General features: G+C 38.7%; 2 protein-coding genes across 3 annotated transcripts; both read left to right on the top strand.

Annotated features, from left to right (window-relative positions):
- Window positions 1–506: 506 nt before the first annotated feature.
- On the top strand, window positions 507–2,044 carry LOC124180907 (clumping factor A-like). Its single transcript, XM_046566823.1, has 2 exons — window positions 507–582; window positions 741–2,044. The coding sequence occupies exons 1-2, from the start codon at window positions 517–519 to the stop codon at window positions 1,914–1,916; spliced, it is 1,242 nt and encodes a 413-aa protein (XP_046422779.1). The 5' UTR covers window positions 507–516; the 3' UTR covers window positions 1,917–2,044.
- A 5,899-nt stretch (window positions 2,045–7,943) lies between these two features.
- LOC124180908 (serine protease inhibitor 2-like) lies at window positions 7,944–17,545 on the top strand. Of its 2 annotated transcripts, XR_006870332.1 has the most exons (12): window positions 7,944–8,682; window positions 8,959–9,059; window positions 9,149–10,114; window positions 10,256–10,371; window positions 10,483–11,082; window positions 11,818–11,951; window positions 12,064–12,164; window positions 12,429–13,103; window positions 13,220–13,326; window positions 13,408–15,010; window positions 15,079–15,179; window positions 16,098–17,545. XR_006870332.1 is itself a non-coding variant. In XM_046566824.1 (3 exons), the coding sequence occupies exons 1-3, from the start codon at window positions 13,046–13,048 to the stop codon at window positions 13,507–13,509; spliced, it is 267 nt and encodes an 88-aa protein (XP_046422780.1). In that variant the 5' UTR covers window positions 12,949–13,045; the 3' UTR covers window positions 13,510–13,606. The 2 variants fall into 2 exon arrangements, 1 of the variants encoding a protein (XP_046422780.1); XM_046566824.1 differs by lacking the exons at window positions 7,944–8,682; window positions 8,959–9,059; window positions 9,149–10,114; ... (4 more) ...; window positions 15,079–15,179; window positions 16,098–17,545 and having other exon boundaries at window positions 12,949–13,103; window positions 13,408–13,606.
- The last annotated feature ends 1,638 nt before the right edge of the window (window positions 17,546–19,183 follow it).

Raw genomic sequence — 19,183 nt, 5'->3', positions numbered from 1 at the left:
CGGTATCCGTGTTCCTTTGTTCTACCTTCACTTGCGCTTATTTATCCTAAATTTCCTGGAACATGAAGGTAGATTCAAACTTGTATGTATTGCTGCATCAACCAATATTATTTTTTTAAAAATACAAATTTTCCCCACGAAAATTTTTACTACTACGAAATTTTAGGCAAATTTTAACATTTCGTATTATTTCGTAAAAAATTTTTACTCAAAAAATACAACTTTTCATGAAAATTCGCAAGTCTTTATGAGAAACTATGCATATTTACAATTTATCGTACAAAATTGTAGATGTCCCAAATTCCATAAAAATTTCCTAGAAAATCGTAGAAATTATTTTCTCCAGGATTGCTTTATTTTTTCGGAGAACTTTTTATTTTAAAGTGAATGAATTTACATTATATGCTTGTGTCCACCTACAGCTTTACCGCAGATTAACGGTGATAAAAATTCTCATTTTTAATTAACTATTTTTCAGCTTCGTGCTCCGCTACTGAAACCAAATGTGGAGCTCATATGACGACTACTAATTGCGCACCATGTAGTCCGATCTGTAACGTTGAAACCAGAGCGTGTCCGGATGTGAGTTTCATTGTGTTTGATTATCTTTTTCTCGTAATGGACTAAATTTCCAAGAAACTAAATTACGTTGCTCGATGACACAGATAATGTTGATAGTGGGTTACGATATTTTGATGGTGTAATTTTTACAACAATCATTTCTTTCATGATTTTTATAGTATTGCGTAGAAGGGGGAAGCTTCTGCATATGCGAATCTGGATACTACCTCCCGTACGAAAACAGCACTTACTGCGTTTCGAAAAGCTCTTGTCCTACGTGTGGGAATGCTGCGTCAGAATCACAGTCACAATCAGAATCAGAATCAAATTCAGAATCAACCGCGGGACCAGAATCGAAAACAGAATCAGAATCTGAAACAAAATCGGAGTCGGAATCCAATTCAGGACCAGAATCAACCGCTAAATCAGAATCGGAATCAGAATCAAATTCAGAATCAACCGCAGGACCAGAATCGAAAACAGAATCAGAATCTGAAACGGAATCGGAATCGGAATCCAAATCAGGACCAGAATCAACCGGTAAATCAGAATCGGAATCAGAATCAAATTCAGAATCAACCGCAGGACCAGAAACGAAATCAGGATCAAAAGACAAATCAGAATCAAATGCTGGATCAGAAGGATCAAAAGACAAATCAGAATCCAATTGTGATTCAGAATCGAAATCAGGATCAAAAGGAAAATCAGAATCAAATAGTGGAACGAATTCAAAATCAGACACAACCGGACCGTCAAAATCAATTGACAATGCAAAATCAACATTAGAATCAAAAGTAAAATCAAATGATGGATCAGAATCGAAATCAGACACAACCGGACCGTCAAAATCAATTGACGATACAAAATCAACATTAGAATCAAAAGTAAATTCAATTGACGATGCAAAATCAACATTAGAATCAAAAGTAAACTCAATTGACGATGCAAAATCAACATTAGAATCAAAAGTAAACTCAATTGACGATGCAAAATCAACATTAGAATCAAAAGTAAACTCAATCGATGATGCAAAATCAACATTAGAATCAAAAGTAAACTCAATCGACGATGCAAAATCAACATTAGAATCAAAAGTAAACTCAATTGACGGATCAGATTCGAAATCAGAAACAACCGAACCGTCAAAATCAAATGATGGATCAGATTCGAAATCAGGAACAACCGAACCATCAAAATCAATTGACGATTCAAAATCAAAATTAGAATCAAAAGGAAAATCAGAATCAAATGATGGATCAGATTCGAAATCAGAAACGACAGAACCATCAAAATCAATCGACGATTCAAAATCCGAATTAGAATCAAATGCTGAATCAGAGTTGAAATTAATATAAACAGTGAAATCAGAATCCGTATATGAATCAGCGGCAAAATTGGAGTCGGCATCCGAAACAGAATCAACTTCTGAATCAGGATGAAAATCCGAGACATCATACCTACCAACAAATCCTACAATAAGTATATAATATAAAATGTTGTACTAACTACGGTCAAAGGGCCAATGTAACGATTATTCTCAAAATAAATAACACATTTTCATGTGCAAATCAAAGACGATCCACGTTGCAAATAATTTCCAAAGAAAAAGCTGTTCCACGCTCGCGAAAGAAATTTGGCAAACATTCGGTATTCCGATGAAGCAGGGTAAGTAGACCTGGTATATCTACGGCCCCGTAAATTCCGTCCAAGCTCTTGGTTCTCCAACGGATTGCATTACCTCCCTCAAATATTTGATCAGTCCTCTCTCTCTCTCTCTCCCTTCCTTTTTCGAGTCAAGCTGTTTGACTTACCAATTGTTTAGCCGCATCTCGTCGCTCGGGAATTACCTAAACGCCGGACCCGACGGACTCGTTTACGATGGCGATTCCGGACTACCTGCAGCTACCGCCCAGACTAAAGTCAGCAGTCTGGAGACTTGCGATTTGCGGTAAGCGTCGGTTCCGACGATTGCTCAAAGCCGGCATCCGATACAGACTTCAGTTCGGAAAGCGAACTGCACTCGGCTCGATAAAACTGGAAAGACGAATTTTTCTTTTCTCTGTCATCGTCGATGTTTCAGCGAGTCCGTCTCCTCTAGGACGGTTCTTATTTGGGATTCGGAAAAATTTTCGTTGAGACATGCCCCAGATCTGTCCTAAATCATTAAAAATAAATCTGTGAAAAGTTTGAAGCATCTGAGTCAACTGGAACACGTGTCCCTAAGCTCCGAAAGTTTTAAATGTAAAATACATGTAGTTTTTATAACCGCAGTTATTTTGTATCGTACGACTTTGGTATAAATTAAGGGACCATTTTGAAAGTTGGCAGTGCTGCTGCTTATAATGATAGAAACAAACCCAGAAAATTTCAAAATTTTATCATAATTTCATAATATATCTCTCTACATATATGTAGAGAGCGAATTGTTGCTTGTAATGATAGGAACAAACCCTGATAATTTCCAAATTTTATAACTATTTTTCCCTGATATATATATATAGCAACAATTCTGCCAAGGTTCAAATCGGTCCCTTAATTTATGCCAAAACGATACAAAACGAAATAACAGATTATAAAAACTACATGTATTTTACATCAAAAACTTACAGAGCTTATTGTTCGAAGCACAAAACTTTACACAGATTTTTTTAAAAAACATTTTGATACAGATCCGGGTGTCGTCCCAATGAAAATTTTTCCAACCCCCAAATAAAGACCACCCTAATGTCCTCCCACGAAGGTGAAAATAACTCTTCTACACCAGCAGTTTGTAGAATAATTAGAAACTCTGCGACTTCCCCTCGAAAATCCGAACTTCATCCAAACGACATTCCGCAGCTGAGACAAAGTCTCTTATTATCTCGGTGATTGACTCGAAGCTAGGCGCATCCGCCTCTCGTTCCGTCTCTTCATCCCCTTCTTCTTCCTCCCGTATTCGTTGTTCCGCGGCATGAAGAGGGGGAAAATTTTACCACGAGTAAAATCGACGCGGAATAATCATCAGGGGAAAACAAACAGATGAATAAATACGGATCAGATTGCCACAGGGAAGAATCGAGTCAACCTGTCAAATCCTTCCGTATTTAAGTTTCTAACCCTTAAATCCTCTCGACTTCCGCGACACTCACACCCCGCTAGCAAAACGGAATTATTCCACTGCACGTAACGATTCATTCATAACCAGCCAGGCGACGGGGGCTCGTTGTATTAATTTTTGCAAAAATTTAGCCGGCGAATTCATAGACCAGTGTCATCATCGGCTGATGATTTTCCGGCTTAACTGTTGCGAATTGTCTTTGCGATTCGGGCTCCGCCCGGCAATCTTATCGCCTCGCCCCCCGTCGATGTGGAATTATTCGAAGGCGACGAGACGAGACGAGACACAGTAGTAATTACGAATTGATTAAAGTTTTCCAGATAATATAATGGGCTCGTTAATAGATGGATAACGAGCTATCCCTGACGGCGAAAACTGACTTTCCTCCGAAATTGCAGCAGCGTTTAGGTAGTTCGTGTAGTAAATTGATCGAAAACTCCAATCCCGTCCTGTATACACACTTCCGAATTACAGAGAAACAAATTGTTTCTGCAGTTATAAAGATGTTTAGAAAAAAACACTGCTGAGAGTTAGTCCGCGAAACGAATTTATACAAATGGAAAATTTTTAAGCAACGAATTTCATCTAAAACCTGACCAACGATACGAATTTGGGACTAAAGCAGAGCAAAAAAAAAAAAAAAAGTATAATAAATAAATGAGAACAATAATCCGATTCTTCTGAAGTTACGTAGAACTGAACTTTCTTTCTTTGAATTTATTGTTTCGGAACGTATTCAATTCCAGTTTTACATATCAAGTCTCGCTCAAACGATCGATTCCGTTTCATTTGAAATAAACATAAAAGCTTCCGTCGCGAACATTGAATCACGAGAAAAAAAAAAAAACTCTATAATTTCGACCCTATAAAAAGAGAAACAAGCAAAAACTGCGAACGTGCTAAGAAACCTTGGTCGAAGCAGAGGGACACAAAGGGAAAGAATTTAGCGTCCGAGTCCGCGAAGCTTAACGATCCGAACTTCTGTTCGAACTATCGCGTTAAAAGTCGCTAATAGGCAATTTCGTCTACGGCGTTCAGCGTCCGCGGGTTAATTTGGTGGGAAATAAGTTTCCCCATGAGCGGAGGGAAGGCTCGGTTTTCCCCATTTTCACCGTCGGCACGAACGCTGATTGGACGAAGGATCGGGTCAGTGGGCCAGCTTCCTGATCGCCGAGTTTCGGGCTCGTCCTCGTCGACAAAACCGGGGCTGCGTGGAGAAACTCGGGGAGGAAATTCGGACGAATACGATGCCACCCCCCCCCCCCCCCTTCACCTCCCTCTGTCTCTCTCTCTCTCTCTCTCTCTCTCTTCGCCAATTGAGTTTTCCGCTGTCACCGACTGACGACGCTGCCGGATGGCTCGGGGCGGGTGAGGGAGAAGAGAAAGGGAGGAAGGATACCTCCTGAGGGAGAGGATCCCGCCGATGAATAGGAGGCGAGACAATGGGGAACGTCGAGATTGCATGCCGAGTTTTCCGAGTAATTAAGCCTCCGCATTTCTCTATATATCCCGCCTTTCCGCCCCCCCCCCCCCCCTCCGTTGTATTATTGTAAAGCTTTATTTTTACTTCGTAGGTACAGCAAATGCCACGGGGATGACGTTTCCCATTGTGCACGATTTGCAGCGTCGTATACTGCTTAGCTACTGTTATACATATGTATATGTATACGAACCCTCGAGGATATATCTACCGCACGTGTAATTTTCAGCGAAATTTTCGTCAAGGATCTTTTTCGTCGTATACTTCAACTATTGTCCGTGACGTGTAGTCCGAGATCAGACGACGTGTTTTTAAAAATTATTTATAACCCCAGTCACTTACGCCTAGATGGAAACTTCCACGTTGCTTACACGGAGTCATCCAACGTTACGTTGTGCACGAAATTCTGAGACGAGATTTAGCAATTCAGAAATAGACTCCGATCTTAATTTTAGCGAAACAAAAAAAAAAAAACGAGTAAAAGTCATTCCTCATTTTACTGGCACAAAAAACCCTGATTCAAGCGCGCTGACTTCTATTTAACATTTTTATTCCCACAATCGATTCGCGGTAGTTGCTGAAAATTTTCAACAATCCGAAAATGAAACCAAAGTCGTTCCCGTTTCTCTTCAGAGGCGGTATAAGAGTTTCTGAAGGAATTTAAAGGGGTCAGTAACGGAGTTAGATCCCCATTGCCAATTCCGATTAACCCGCTGACCTGAAAATTGTAATCAAGCTAATATTAGATTAAACGATCGTTAGCCTCTATCAGGGGGTTCGTATTTTGAATCAAATTACCAGCCCGAGGGATAGAACACGGAGACAATTACGACTTCGGTGTATCAATGACGCGTGTGCGGACATGACTTTAGGCCAAAAGAGAAAAAAAAAACTCGACGTGTCTATTGGCGCGAATTGCAAAATCGGTATATAAGAATTACCACCTTTATTTTCGACCACTTTAACGATCAGTGTAAGAAGAAATGATTATTACAGGTGAAAAGTGCGGGAATGATTGCAAAATACGAAAGAAAGAAAGAAATGATAAAACAATCTTGTTATATTTCTACGTAATATTTTGATATGCAAAAAATTAAGTGAGTGAAAAATGATACATGTATTTCAAGTGAAATGCGACGCGCGTTGTAATTGCAAATGGAATATTCATTTCGCGGTTCGTACGGGTGTTTAATATTTATGCAGCTAAGCGCGCAAAGTATGGAATCCAGTTTCTAAGGAGGGAATAATCGCATCGAGAGGATACGTCGTTTCCGCGGACGAAACTTAATTGATAAGTTAATTTGGTCGCGCTTATATGTATTAGTTACACCGTTTTAGTTAATTCCGGGTGAATGGAAAGCTTCGGGAGGGGGAATAAAGGTGGGTGGAAACTTGGTCCCGGTTTCGCTAAGTGACCAATAATATATTGCGTTTGACCGCGGGAAACTCAATTTGGAGAAAACAGGGGAGGGGAGGCGCCGCGTCTGAGGAAACCCGAAAGAAAAATACTGATTCTCGCAAGCGGACCAAATAGCATTTAGGCTAAAAGCAAACGCGGATTCGGAAGCAGTCCGAATTGATCACAAGGGCTTACGCTGACAAAGTGGACGCGACTCTCCTCCTCCTTCCATTCCGCACTTTGTCTCGGACTTTGTCTCTTCACCCCTAGGAGAGAGTGAGAGAGAGAGAGAGAGAGAGAGAGAGAGAGAGAGAGAGAGAGGAATTTCCTAGGATTTCACGGGATAATTGCCTGGCTTCGTATGGTCGTCTTCAATTAATGCTCATAATTCCATTATTGCCTTCAGTATCGTCCGGAAACTCGGGGCTAAACATCTCTTCCTGTTCAACGAGCCGACATGATATTTTGTCCGATGGTCGGCCGTCCCGAAATTTCCCTCCGCTCGTTTAAGGACCGTGGGAAATTTCCTCGATGGATTTTCGTCAAATTTTATCGAGGCTTTGACCAACTCCGAATTATGTCTGAACGGAGTAAGAGTGGTTAAAGTTCTGCAATTGCGAGTAATTTTCAAAGTATGGATTGTTGAATACCAATTTTTTCCACCGTGAACGCAATCGTGAAACTGTATATAATTGCATAAAGATACGTCGGCGGGATAATTATACGGTAAAACTGTTATCGTGCGTACGCGTAATAAAGACAGAAATTCAAATGTTGATGTCGGATATGCAATTTGGCAAATATATGTATTTCAGCCTTGCCGTATAAGATACGAGAAGTATAAAAACTCGATGCAGGTATGTAAATAAAAATTGTCATCAGACGTTAAGCAGAGTTTGAAAAACCCTGGAAGGTAAACATGCTGAAGTTGAAAGCTACGGTGCTTTTACTAGTTTCACTGACGTTCACATTTTCGGGTAAGCGAATAGATATTCGATTACGATTCATAATTTTTCAAGTAAAAACCGCCTCACTCCAATTTTTACCAACTGTTTGCGGCCTGCAATAATTATTGCTAAAATTAAACATCGTAAAGACAGTCATTGTTATTTTATTAATCGAATGATAATATTTCCAGACGCGCAAGGGTCGGGATGTAAAAATGGCGCCGTGTTCACGATGTGCGGAACGTGTGAAAGAACCTGCGACACTCTCGATACAGTTTGTACAATGGTTCGTGAATTTTGCCACGAAACGATAAATTGTTCCTTCGAATCTTCGAGCTAAAAACATCCTGCGCATGATATTGTTCCAATTTTCAGGAATGTCGAATAGGTTGTTACTGTCCTCAGAATTACGTACGGAATAACGAGGGCGAATGCATTCCGATCACGGAATGTTGAAAACCCACGGCAGAAAAAATAGTGAACTCGAAAATTGATGATCCACCGTGAAAGATTTACCAATTTACTCTACTTCAATCGTATTGATTAAAATACCAAATCGGTGATATTCCGATTACAACTGCTACATGTTACATATATATACATATAACACAAGTATTATAATCGCAAGAAATTCATCTGGCCTCAAAAAAGCAAGTAATTAAGAAACAAATTAACATAAATGAAAATAAAATGCAACAATACGCTACTGACAAATCTCGATTTTCCTCAATGTCGGTTAAACAAACCGAAGAAATCGTTAGGGTGAATAGGAAACCACGAATGGGGGAAAAACAAAACAAATCGATATGTTTTACCTGATGTTTCGTTTCTCTCTTGTTATAATTCAAAATAAAAATATCGCCAGCCATACAATTTTCAATATGGATGAGTCACATCGTTGCGTGCAATGCATGTATACAGTAAAAATATGCGCGACTAGAGTCGCGATCTTCACGAACACGTCTTTCAGTATGGTAACTTTTGTGGGACATTTAAACAATCAAGCGTTGACACAGCTGGTGTCACGTGATCAACGGCTGGCCATTTTACCAGAGAAAATACCGATATGGAAACGTATATAAATGATCGTGCCTGGTGCAGCATTCGTGTGTAATGTCCGTCTAGTTCGGGGCACTAAGCAACATGTTCAAGTTTGCGGTGTTCTTCTTAGTCGCGTTGACGACGTTCGTATTGGCGGGTAAGATATCGTTTCACCTGTTACTTCTTATCCCTCGGCACTAGTGGCAGCGAATTTCAACCTTTTTTGATACCGGAATCGCGAACTGCTCATGCTCCTCGTTGTTTTGCAAAGTTTTTATCCAAGTTTGCATAAATTTTCGTTCGATGTCGAGGTCGAAACGGTGCGTCGTGCTTTCGAAAAATATTATAAACATCTATCAATTGTAACGAGACTGTTTTTACACAATTGATTATTGTTGAAGGAGAAATTGATAATTGATAACAAACTTTTCAGATGCACAATGCAGCGAACCGTGCGCCAAGTATGGCGCCGAATGCAAAACTTGCGGTACGTGCAACGCTACCTGCCTCAACCCAAACCCTATTTGTTCCCAGGTTAGTAAGAGTGAAATTGTTATGGTACGAATATTTCACTTTGCGATCGATTATACAAAATGGCTGATTGTAATTTTCCTTATTTTCAGGTATGCAGAGTAGGTTGTTTCTGCCCTACCGGTACGGTTTATAATTCTAATGGCTACTGCGTTAATCCTTCGGCATGTTGACTTGCGAAATAGTCGACGGAAATTGTTGTACAGAGAATATAATCGAGAAATTTTTACGTCCAAAATATGTACCGCGTTAAAATTATGACAAATTGTATCGATGAATAAAAAAGAACCAACGATCAATCTAGTCATTCAATATCAAATTTAAATGAAGAAACATTTGCGGCTCCCGCTACTTTCGATTTTTCTTTGAAAGTTGCTTGTTCGACGCTATAATGTTTCCAGAAATAATATTTCAACGATGGTCATTTTATGGGGGGCTTAACAGAGGCATATAAGTACTGCACTGGAAAAGGAAACTACAGAGACAATAACAGACCGTCAAAGTCAAGATGATTACGTTGGCGTTGATAGAATCTGCACTTTTTACAGGTTTTTATAGTCACCTTCCTTGTCAGATGAAATACAAAATCAAGTAAGTGCGATTCCGGATACTACCAAGTCAGCCAAAGCTTCAACGATACTTTCGACCCGAGAAGTGAGGGTTCTCCACAACACTGAGGAACCAGAATTCAATGTGCCCGATGTACCCTTGTACCTAAAATATATAACGTATCATACTTTGTAGGAAAATATTATTACCGCCAACGCATTGTTGACGGTAGATCGTGGTAGACGATCATATAAACAGTCTTTCAATTGTCCGAAACTACCTCGATAGGTGTACAAGTCCAGTAAAGACAAACGCGGCATGACAAAAATATGTTCGTTTGTCGGTAAAGCCTGTTGATTCAGAGTGTCAAGTGTTCTCTTTTCATCCAAAAATGTATGTAAACTTCACAGAAGTCGAAAAGTTGTCAAAACCGAAGCGAATCGAAGTCGAGATGATGGCATCAACGTTCCTTATTCCTTTCATCGCGGGGATCTTTCTGATAGCCACCGGTAAGTCACCTGCGTGCTAACATCGAAAATTCAATCTCACAATTATCAGCAATACCACTTCGTACCGTTCTGAATATCTCGGGAGCATAAGTCATTCCAAAAATTGGAATACAATTTTTTCAATTCTTGTTCAATCTGCAGTTGTAAAACCTGCGGATGCCAAAGCATGTGCGTCATTATGTGGACCTCATTCGACGCCATCAAACTGCTCACCGTGCAATGAGAGTTGCGATGAAATTAAGATGGCTTGTCCGTTGGTAAGTGTTACTGAAATTGGTATTCTACGATTGGTTCGAAACATATCCCCTCTATCCGGGTTCAAGTTTTTTTCATGAAAATCATGAAAATTTTTTTGTTTTTTCTTACAGTTATGCTCCGCAAAGCCCATTTACTGTAGCTGTGATTCTGGATTCTGCCGAAACAGCAAAGGTGATTGCGTGAAGAAGCCGGCAAAGTGCGATTGAGCACGATAATCGACCATGCATGCAGTAGACTTCCATGATGTAAAATGAATTACGAATTCAGCGGAAGCGATGTCTATGTTCAAATCTACAAGAATTTTTTTGCATGCAACTATTCGGTTTATATAAGCCGCTGATTGCGTTTATTAAAATTATGTTATGCTGACCGATGTGTTTTGTACTGTTATATGGATGTTGATGCGATAATCTGACCTTGTGTGATGAGATAAAAGTGCAATTTGCGAAAATATAGGGTGTTCTTATCACTACCGCATCACTCGGAATAATACGTTGAAAACCTATTTAACCAGAGTGAATAACACTTCTTATGGTTACGTTCAATCGACTACTGTCCACGTTGACGAGAATGTAAAGGTTGACCATTAAAATAGGTGCCTATAGGTCAGCCAATAAGTGATATTGTGTTTTTAGAAATAACACGATATGAACAAGAATCCTCGAATAAAAGTGACACTGGGCAACGCTTTCCTGAAGTTACTAAATAAGGTGGAGAACGAAAACTATGTGAATAAACATATGTTTCGGTTATTTTCGTACAAATCACAATACTATAAAGCTAAGATATTTATGTCCGTAGAGTAATTGGATTTACTCACGATTTTCAAATTGAATAATAGTCATCGATGACAACGGAATTATTAAATCGCATGGGTGAAATAACAAAGTGAGAAATTTCAACGTGGATAACAATCTCGGAAATTTAAGTTGCAAATTATTACTTACTTTGCTGCTACGGACTTTGGATGATCACCGATTCAGTTTGCAATTTCAAATACGAAATCTTCGAGTCATGTCTTTTTCCATATAAGCCTGATGGAATTCGTCCTGTGAGATGTGCAATCAAGTCTGCAAGATAGAAGTAAAATTCACTGTTAGATTTGCTAGAAACTCGTCGTATTTCACGATCGTATCTTATCTTTTTAGTCGTAAAAACGTGCTTATAGCATAAGGGGCTGGTGCAATATATGCCAAACACTCACGACACTGGACAGTGTCGTAAAAAATAATACTCAGTGGAGGTTAAGAGATTTCGAAAACTAAGACGCGCACGCAATTATCCATCATTGGAAAAAATGGCTGTGATATTATGTGTAGACTTTATGACACTCGGTGCATGTGCATAAAGTCAAGTAATCGTGAATACGTGTCGGCGAAATAAATATTTTTATGCGACTGACGTCACTGTAGTTTCAACAATGACAGTACTGTTCTTTATAAAAGAGACTGTCGACACCAACGGAGCTGTCTATAAACGGCGTTAGCTCAGGAACTGCTCATTTCACGCATCGATATCAGGATGAAACCAGTGTCAGCATTCTTGGTCCTAATTGCGGGTGTTCTGACAATTTTTGTCCGTGAGTATCTGATCTAAATCCAGGAAAATCTCGTTGATAATAGAATCATGATCGTTCGATCACTTGTGGTGCAATTATTACGGAATGCCTGTTTGTAAATTACCATCTGCAGTTGGGGCCCAGAGTCAATCTGAGTGCGGGTCCGGAATGTACGCCAGGAACTGTACACCTTGTAATGTAGTATGTGGTGGATTTGGCGGAGATTGCAGAGGCGTAAGTTTTCATCAACTTACATTTTCAACGATTGGTTGGTCGAATAAGCGATGTGAAAATGATTTTTTTTACTCTTTTTGTTTTTATAGAAATTTCAGAAAATGGATCATCCGTTTCTTTATTACAGGCAAAAACACACTTCTTAGCATACATTTCATTAACTAACGATCGCACCCAACGCTCTTAATGCATCTTAAAGAGCGTGTGCAAGATTATGAGTTTCTTTTTACACATCATTGTGATGATCGTGATTTTGGGTTTCAGTCCTGCGGCAGCCAGGATATATACTGCCAGTGTGACTCTGGGTATGTTCTTCCCTACGAAAACGCAAGCTGCTGCGTACCGAGAGATAATTGCTCTACTGCGACATGCTGAAGATATTGATGGTGTTTCGGAACTTAATTAGCATGTAAAAACTACTTAGGATTAACTACGTTATTCTGATAACTGGGATATAGCTTTTGAGAACCATAAACATGCACTAGAAAAATATAACAATTTGAACTGCTTTGAAGTCCTTTGATATAAGTCTCATGCCTCAGCGGCGAATCAATGGGTCAATCTCTCTAAATATTGGAGTGTTGGTAAACATGCTGCTTGTAACATGATTTAATCCATGGCAACATCTGTAACTCATGGCACAGTTGCAGAAAATTGATGACCAACAATCGAATCCACAAATTTTTACCCCTGAATTTTATAACGAACATTTATGAATCCCCACTCTCACGAAAGTGTCCCTGAAAGTTGCGCGTTCGACGTTATCGTGTTAGCAAAATAATAATATGTTGACATTCTACGACCAGCGTTTGAAAGAAGCATATAAGTAGTGCGCTAGAACCGGTAAAACACAGTGACATTAAAATCGTCCCCAAGTCAAGATGGCTACATTAGCCTTGCTGGTGTCTGCAGTCACGGGTTTGTTCCTAATACTCTTGTGTAAGTTTTCCATTCATTTGATTCTTTTACCAAATGTTAAACACTTACGATACCTCGGACGAATGGAACTCAAAACCGTTATCGATTCAAGTACGTAATTCAAGTTTGATTCGCAGTGACGAAAAATACCGAGGCTGCTGTTAGTTGCGGACCTAACTCTAGCCTTTCCAATTGTACGACGTGCAACGAGCTTTGTAGCGGACGGGTGAGGCCTTGCGCAGAGGTATAATTGTCGTTATAAATAAAGATTTCGTTGACTTGACAAGAGTATACGTTCAACACTTGCATTTATTTTTGTTCAAAGGTTTGCTCTGACCAATACGTCGCTTGCAAGTGCGATGTTGGATACTACCAAGTCAGTCAAAGTAACGTTACTTGCATCTCGGAGAGCGAGTGTCCTTCCTAACGCTCACGAAGTATGTATCGTGTGTTCCTGATACATGGATTTACAGCTGAAATAATGTATTGTACTTTTTAATAAAATCGCTTTCGCTGTATTGTTATACCACGATATTCGTCATTCATGAGAGAGGAGAACGATGGAAGGTGTTGTATCCCGAATTTTTATCTTCCAATTTATTTTATTACGGTTATTTATTTATTTGGTTCGTTGCGAGAAGTCTTGTTAATTTATCGTAAGATAAATTGGTGATTTGTTTAAGATGTTTCCTTTTTAGTTCTGTCGATTTCTGAAATCTCCAGCTGGTTAAATCCTGGTCTTTAGTTCTCTGGAAGACGTAACCTTTTAGATGAACTAAAGTTGCCAGAATTTCTCTGATGAACTTTGACGACAGAGGTGAAACGACTTAAATTGAATAATGAATTCAAATAAACTTTTCCAGTTGACTTGATGATACCAACTATATGAAATTCGTAAATAACTTTATTTATTATTCACAAAACGTCGCAATTTCTACAACATCTTTTACCGAATGCCTTCTCTCCTCCCTTTTCACAACGATCCCGTGAAAAGAGCGTTGTTTATTAAACTCGAACTTATTTTCTACCAATGAAACATTTAAAAATAGCTCCAAGTTAACTTGGAACTAATTTACGAACTATAAATCAATGAACAAGCCCTTCCTACACAAACGTCGAGTTGGCCAAAGTTATTAAAATTATCTCATACTCGTCAGTATATTTCTGAATAATATTCTTGTAAAGCGATTGTCTGATCTCGTATGAAAAAGTAAAAATGTAACTTGCTGAACAATTCCACGTTTTGATAAACACACAGGCCGATAATTTTTTATTCAAGCAAATATACTTTGTCAAATTTTACGTGCTTTGAAAAGAAACGAAAGATGAGTGAAAACCCGGGAATATCAGTGACAGTCTTGTTTGCAGTTAGTAAGAGAACGAAACAATGTAAACATAGATTCAGCTTATTTTCATGCGGTTTGCAAGGACGCGAAAATATTTGTATCTATCTTGTAATTGCATTTACTCATCAATGATGCATCGAATAATCATCTGTTTGAATAAAAGTATTTAATCAGACATGTTTATGCGATTCCTAATTGGTATTTCAGAATAACACAGAAATATTTTGAGAATAAACATCGAACGATAACAAATATGCTTCAGTCACCGAGTTGCATTTGCAACTGTACACCTTGCAAGCGAAAAAAATAACCGTAGTATTATCTTAAAGTTATGTCACAATCTTTGCATATCGGTGAAGTAAAAAGCCAGAAGCACACGTCGGCACAATAAACATGTTTTGTTGGTTTGGCGCCGATACTGTCTTGACTATTTCCATATATTTGTAAAGGAGCAGCCGCCGTCAACGAAGCCATATTAATCCGCGTCAGCCGAGAAAGCGCTTACTTTCCACATCGATACCAAGATGAAAGCATCGTCGACAGTCTCGGTCTTAGTTGCACAGGTTCTGCTGATTATCGCGAGTGAGTGTCTGATCAAAATACAGTGAAATTTCTATACCAAATGCTGATCCATAAATTCTCACCCACAGTAGGTGCCCAGGATGAAGGTCATTGCGGGCCCGGAATGAATCCTGTGAACTGTACATCGTGCGAACCACCTTGCGGTATAATGCCAGGAGCTTGCGAGGCGGTAATTTTTGTCCAATTCGAATTTTCAAACCTCAATTTGCCAAACGAGTGGTAAAAGAAAATGTGCAGATTTTCGTTGCTGAAAATGTCAGGGTACGAACTGTCCGTGTATGAATACGAGGAATTCCACGCGAACCCAACCAGCGTCTGACCCACACTATTTTTTATTTCGTTCCAAATTTTTCTGCAATTGTCCCAACTCCGAAACAGTACCCTGAATTTTTTCACATTTTTTATTCAATCGTTTAATTATTCATAAATATTGAGAGTGATTTTGAAAAGGACCTTTTTTGAAATTCTAAAAAACCGTATTTTCTTTTCCAATCATTTCAATATCGGAACATTGCTAGACAGGTTTCATTATGGAGCGATTTTGTTTGTCTATTCTTTTGGCACATCCAACTTTTTTCCATCAACTTCAGAATAATATCGGTCTAGAAATTTTCTAACTGATTGTGAAAAATAGAAGTTTTAAGAATTTTGAGACCGTTTAAACAATGTTTTAGTTCATCGAAAAAATTGACAGTGCTAAAAAAAACATAGAAATAGAAATCGACCGATCATGAGCCCGATCTTGAAATAATTGGGAAAGAAAATACATTTTTTGAGAATTTAAAAAAAAATCCTTTTCAAAAACACTCTCAATATTTACAAATACTTAACCGATTGAATAAAGAGTCTGCGAAAATTCCGGGTAATGTTTCAGAGTTGGGACAGTTGCAGAAAAAATTGCGAATGGAATGAAAAATGTTGAGGGTCAGACATGGGTTGGGTTTGCATAGGATTCCTCACATGTAACAAACTTTTCTATGTACTACATAAAATTCTTTTACACTCTTCAATCATATGTCGAAGAATTTACACCGGAGTTCGAATAACTTTCGAACATTATTTAACTGACGGTGATTACCGGTTTCAGGAATGCTCAAACGAGACTATATACTGCAGGTGTGACTTTGGGCTCATTGCTCCGTACCAAAACGCGCCATGCTGCGTCGCGAATTGCTCGATTACGACCTGCTGAAGATATCGACGAGGATTCGAGTCTCGAGGACGACGTGAAATCAGCGAGTGGAATTATTTCTACTGTACCTAATATCTAGTTTTTGTTATTAATAAATTTGGAAGAAAAAAAAAGTGACTCCCATCTAGCAGCAGCCTGTAGAATTGAACCACTTTGAAGTCCTTTAATATCGCGAATGGAGGCGTGTAGTTTAATACAAGCCTAACCGGCGAATTAATCGCATGACTGAATATCTTTATTAATTAAGGATGCGGTTAATAACTTGGCTGGATCGCACTCGTCCCCCACCCCCCCATCCATCCGCAAGGCTCTAACTTTGAAAACTGGGGCTCGTCATATTAAAGCAATTTGTCGTTAACAGAATTTAACGCCACTCGACGTTCGCGCAGGCAGGTGTATTCGTGTAATGCCCACACCATCCATATCTCGTTATTATTATATGCGCCAAGCAGGCATCCTCGATGAAGAATTTTGATATTCGAATTAAGCAAATCCGTGAATTATTAAAAAAAAAAAACAATAAACCTGCTTTCTAATCTGCAGACGGAATCTCCCTGAGTGTAATAAATTCTTTGCAGCTAGATTGTATGTATGAGGCGTTCCTTGCCGAACCGACCCATCTTTCGCCATCTTTCTCAGAAAAACCGTGTCTAAGATTTTTGGACCACGAATCTGATTTTTACTGCTCCCAAAAACATGAACACCCAATTTTCGATTGGTTTCAAATTTTTCTCACTAATTCTCTGTCACAATACGATTCTTTAGCCTGTAGATTTCAAGCCGCAAGCTTGTCCACTTCCATCTCGGTATTAAAAACTATCGTTTTTCAACAAAGAATTGATGAGAAAAATTTAAAACCAATCTTAAACAAATTCATTTTATAATTATAACAAGTCATAATACGTAATATATGTAGTTCCACTTTAAAGGCACCCTTTTTTTCAGCAAAAATTAATTTGCAAACGGTTGAAAATTAATTAAACGACATGATTTTATATTTTGTGACGCATATAGTATTTTCGCTGTTAATCTCTAAAAAAAAAATGAATTTTCACATATTTTAAACTTGAACTCTGAATAACTTTTGAAATAGTTGAGTTATCAAAAAATCATAACAGACCTTTTTTGCAGAGCATTGAATTTCCCACATAAATATGTATCAGACATTTGTGTACACTGTTCCACTACTGAGTTATAAAATTCAGAAATAACCAAAATGATTTTCACCTGTTAATTAAACGGCGAGTTGAATGTCGCGTTCAGGAACCACTAAATATTGATATTAAGGACTCAAATTATAGCAGGCGTCTCATTTCTCATTCCTATACAAATATTAAACGTGAGACTTTGAAGAGACAAAGAAATAGTCAATTTTTATCTACCACCCTGACATTATATACGCGTGTGTGCGTGTGCGTGTGTGACATACGCTCAGTTTGACGACGATCGAATTAATGGAACAGCCGGATAATCTCCTCTTCCCAGCTTCTCCTTCGCGGACAAAGAATCGTAGGTATAAGTAATTCCGCGCAATGCCGCGCGTCGTGACTTGATATTCAATATGTGTAGGCACTTTAAGGATATTGTAGAAATAAACAGAAATAAAAAGGAAATAAACGAGGATATTCGACGCCCCGTGCCGATCGTTTCGACAAGCTGTTGCCCGGCGACCATTCGTGGCATCTGAGCATTCCTACGGTGATAACCATACAAAGAACGATTCTTTCCACACACTCTAAGAGACGAGTCGAGATGCGGACTGGTGTTAGTGGGATCGCATGCCTTCATTCTTGGGAATGAATATCGACGGGAATAAGCAAGCCGGCATTTTTCCCCGCGCAAATATATCTTTTGTATTTTCCTTTATCTTGAGACGGCGCAATTTCGTTTGATTAAAAATTTTCCGCCAATATTGAGACGGGTGAAAATCTCCTGCTGAACCCTTTCAGTCACCTTTTGTCGTCTTTTCTGTTCTTAATTTTTTTTTTTTTTCATTGTTTTTATATTCCATGAAAGATACTTAAACTTTGGTATGATTAGGATTTTTTCTGGATATATAATTGTTTATAATTGTTATGAATGAACGTATGCATAAAAGATAAAACGTATTTTCGTGAATTTAATTCGTTAACAGAGAAATTTGATGACAATCGTACACTAAAGAACGCTTGGAATTCATTTGTTGAAAAACAGAGATCTCAGAATGACCATTGTAATAATAATACATAGATTTAGAAAAATTCGAAGCACAGGGGTGGTTTTCACCCTCCTCAAGGGTGGATACAGATAGTATTAAGGGTTGCACCTATTCTCGGCCTAAAATCGTACTGCCTCGAAATATATATCTATATGTATACAAATCTCATTCAATAAAACTGTCTAAAACAATGTTGATAATTCAACCCGTTTTCAGCCCATTTTAGGGATTGTTTTTAGTTTTATTAAAATCTTGACATCAGATTTGCACTCTGCGTCGAGAAATACATAAGTAACGCATAATTGCATTTCCGTACAAAACAAAAGAAAAAAAACAAAAAAAAACGACTGGATTGCGTAATTGAAAGGGGGTTAAAAAAGAAACTCAGTGTAGTTGTTTCCAATTAAAAGTTCACCGTGAAAAGTGGCTTTCGAAAGAAGCTCCAAAAATAGGTTGTACGCGTATTTTCAAAAAGAGTTGTTACGATCGTCGTTATATTTTTGGTAAAAGTGTTTTGTTTTCTGAACCGTGCTCTAAACTCGTTATTTAATCACTTATTTATTTACCCTCTCGTCAATGCTTCCCGGAGGGGAGTCTCGCTAATGATTTTAATTGTCCACCTCAGGGCTGTTTCGAATTTCTTTAACTCGACGCCTCGCGGTGACGGCGGGGAGGCGAGCTTAAGGACTCGTGTTCAAAAAGGACAATATTACTCAATTTACAGCCAGAAATTAGAATCCAGCTGAGGACTTCGCGCCGTTGTTTAAAGCTCTGAGGAGGTTCG

Source organism: Neodiprion fabricii, chromosome 4 (genome assembly GCF_021155785.1).
Source record: "Neodiprion fabricii isolate iyNeoFabr1 chromosome 4, iyNeoFabr1.1, whole genome shotgun sequence".
NCBI lineage: Eukaryota > Metazoa > Arthropoda > Insecta > Hymenoptera > Diprionidae > Neodiprion > Neodiprion fabricii.
This window is presented reverse-complemented; position numbering and strand designations above follow the sequence as displayed.

What these genes read in the sequence shown, in the direction of transcription:
- LOC124180907 (XM_046566823.1), top strand. Translation starts at nt 517, where the DNA reads ATGACGACTACTAATTGCGCACCATGTAGTCCGATCTGTAACGTTGAA. An exon ending in AAACCAGAGCGTGTCCGGAT is followed by an intron (nt 583 to 740) that starts GTGAGTTTCATT and finishes TGATTTTTATAG; the next exon opens with TATTGCGTAGAAGGGGGAAG.
- LOC124180908 (XM_046566824.1), top strand. Translation starts at nt 13,046, where the DNA reads ATGGCTACATTAGCCTTGCTGGTGTCTGCAGTCACGGGTTTGTTCCTA. An exon ending in TTTGTTCCTAATACTCTTGT is followed by an intron (nt 13,104 to 13,219) that starts GTAAGTTTTCCA and finishes TTTGATTCGCAG; the next exon opens with TGACGAAAAATACCGAGGCT. An exon ending in GGGTGAGGCCTTGCGCAGAG is followed by an intron (nt 13,327 to 13,407) that starts GTATAATTGTCG and finishes TTTTGTTCAAAG; the next exon opens with GTTTGCTCTGACCAATACGT.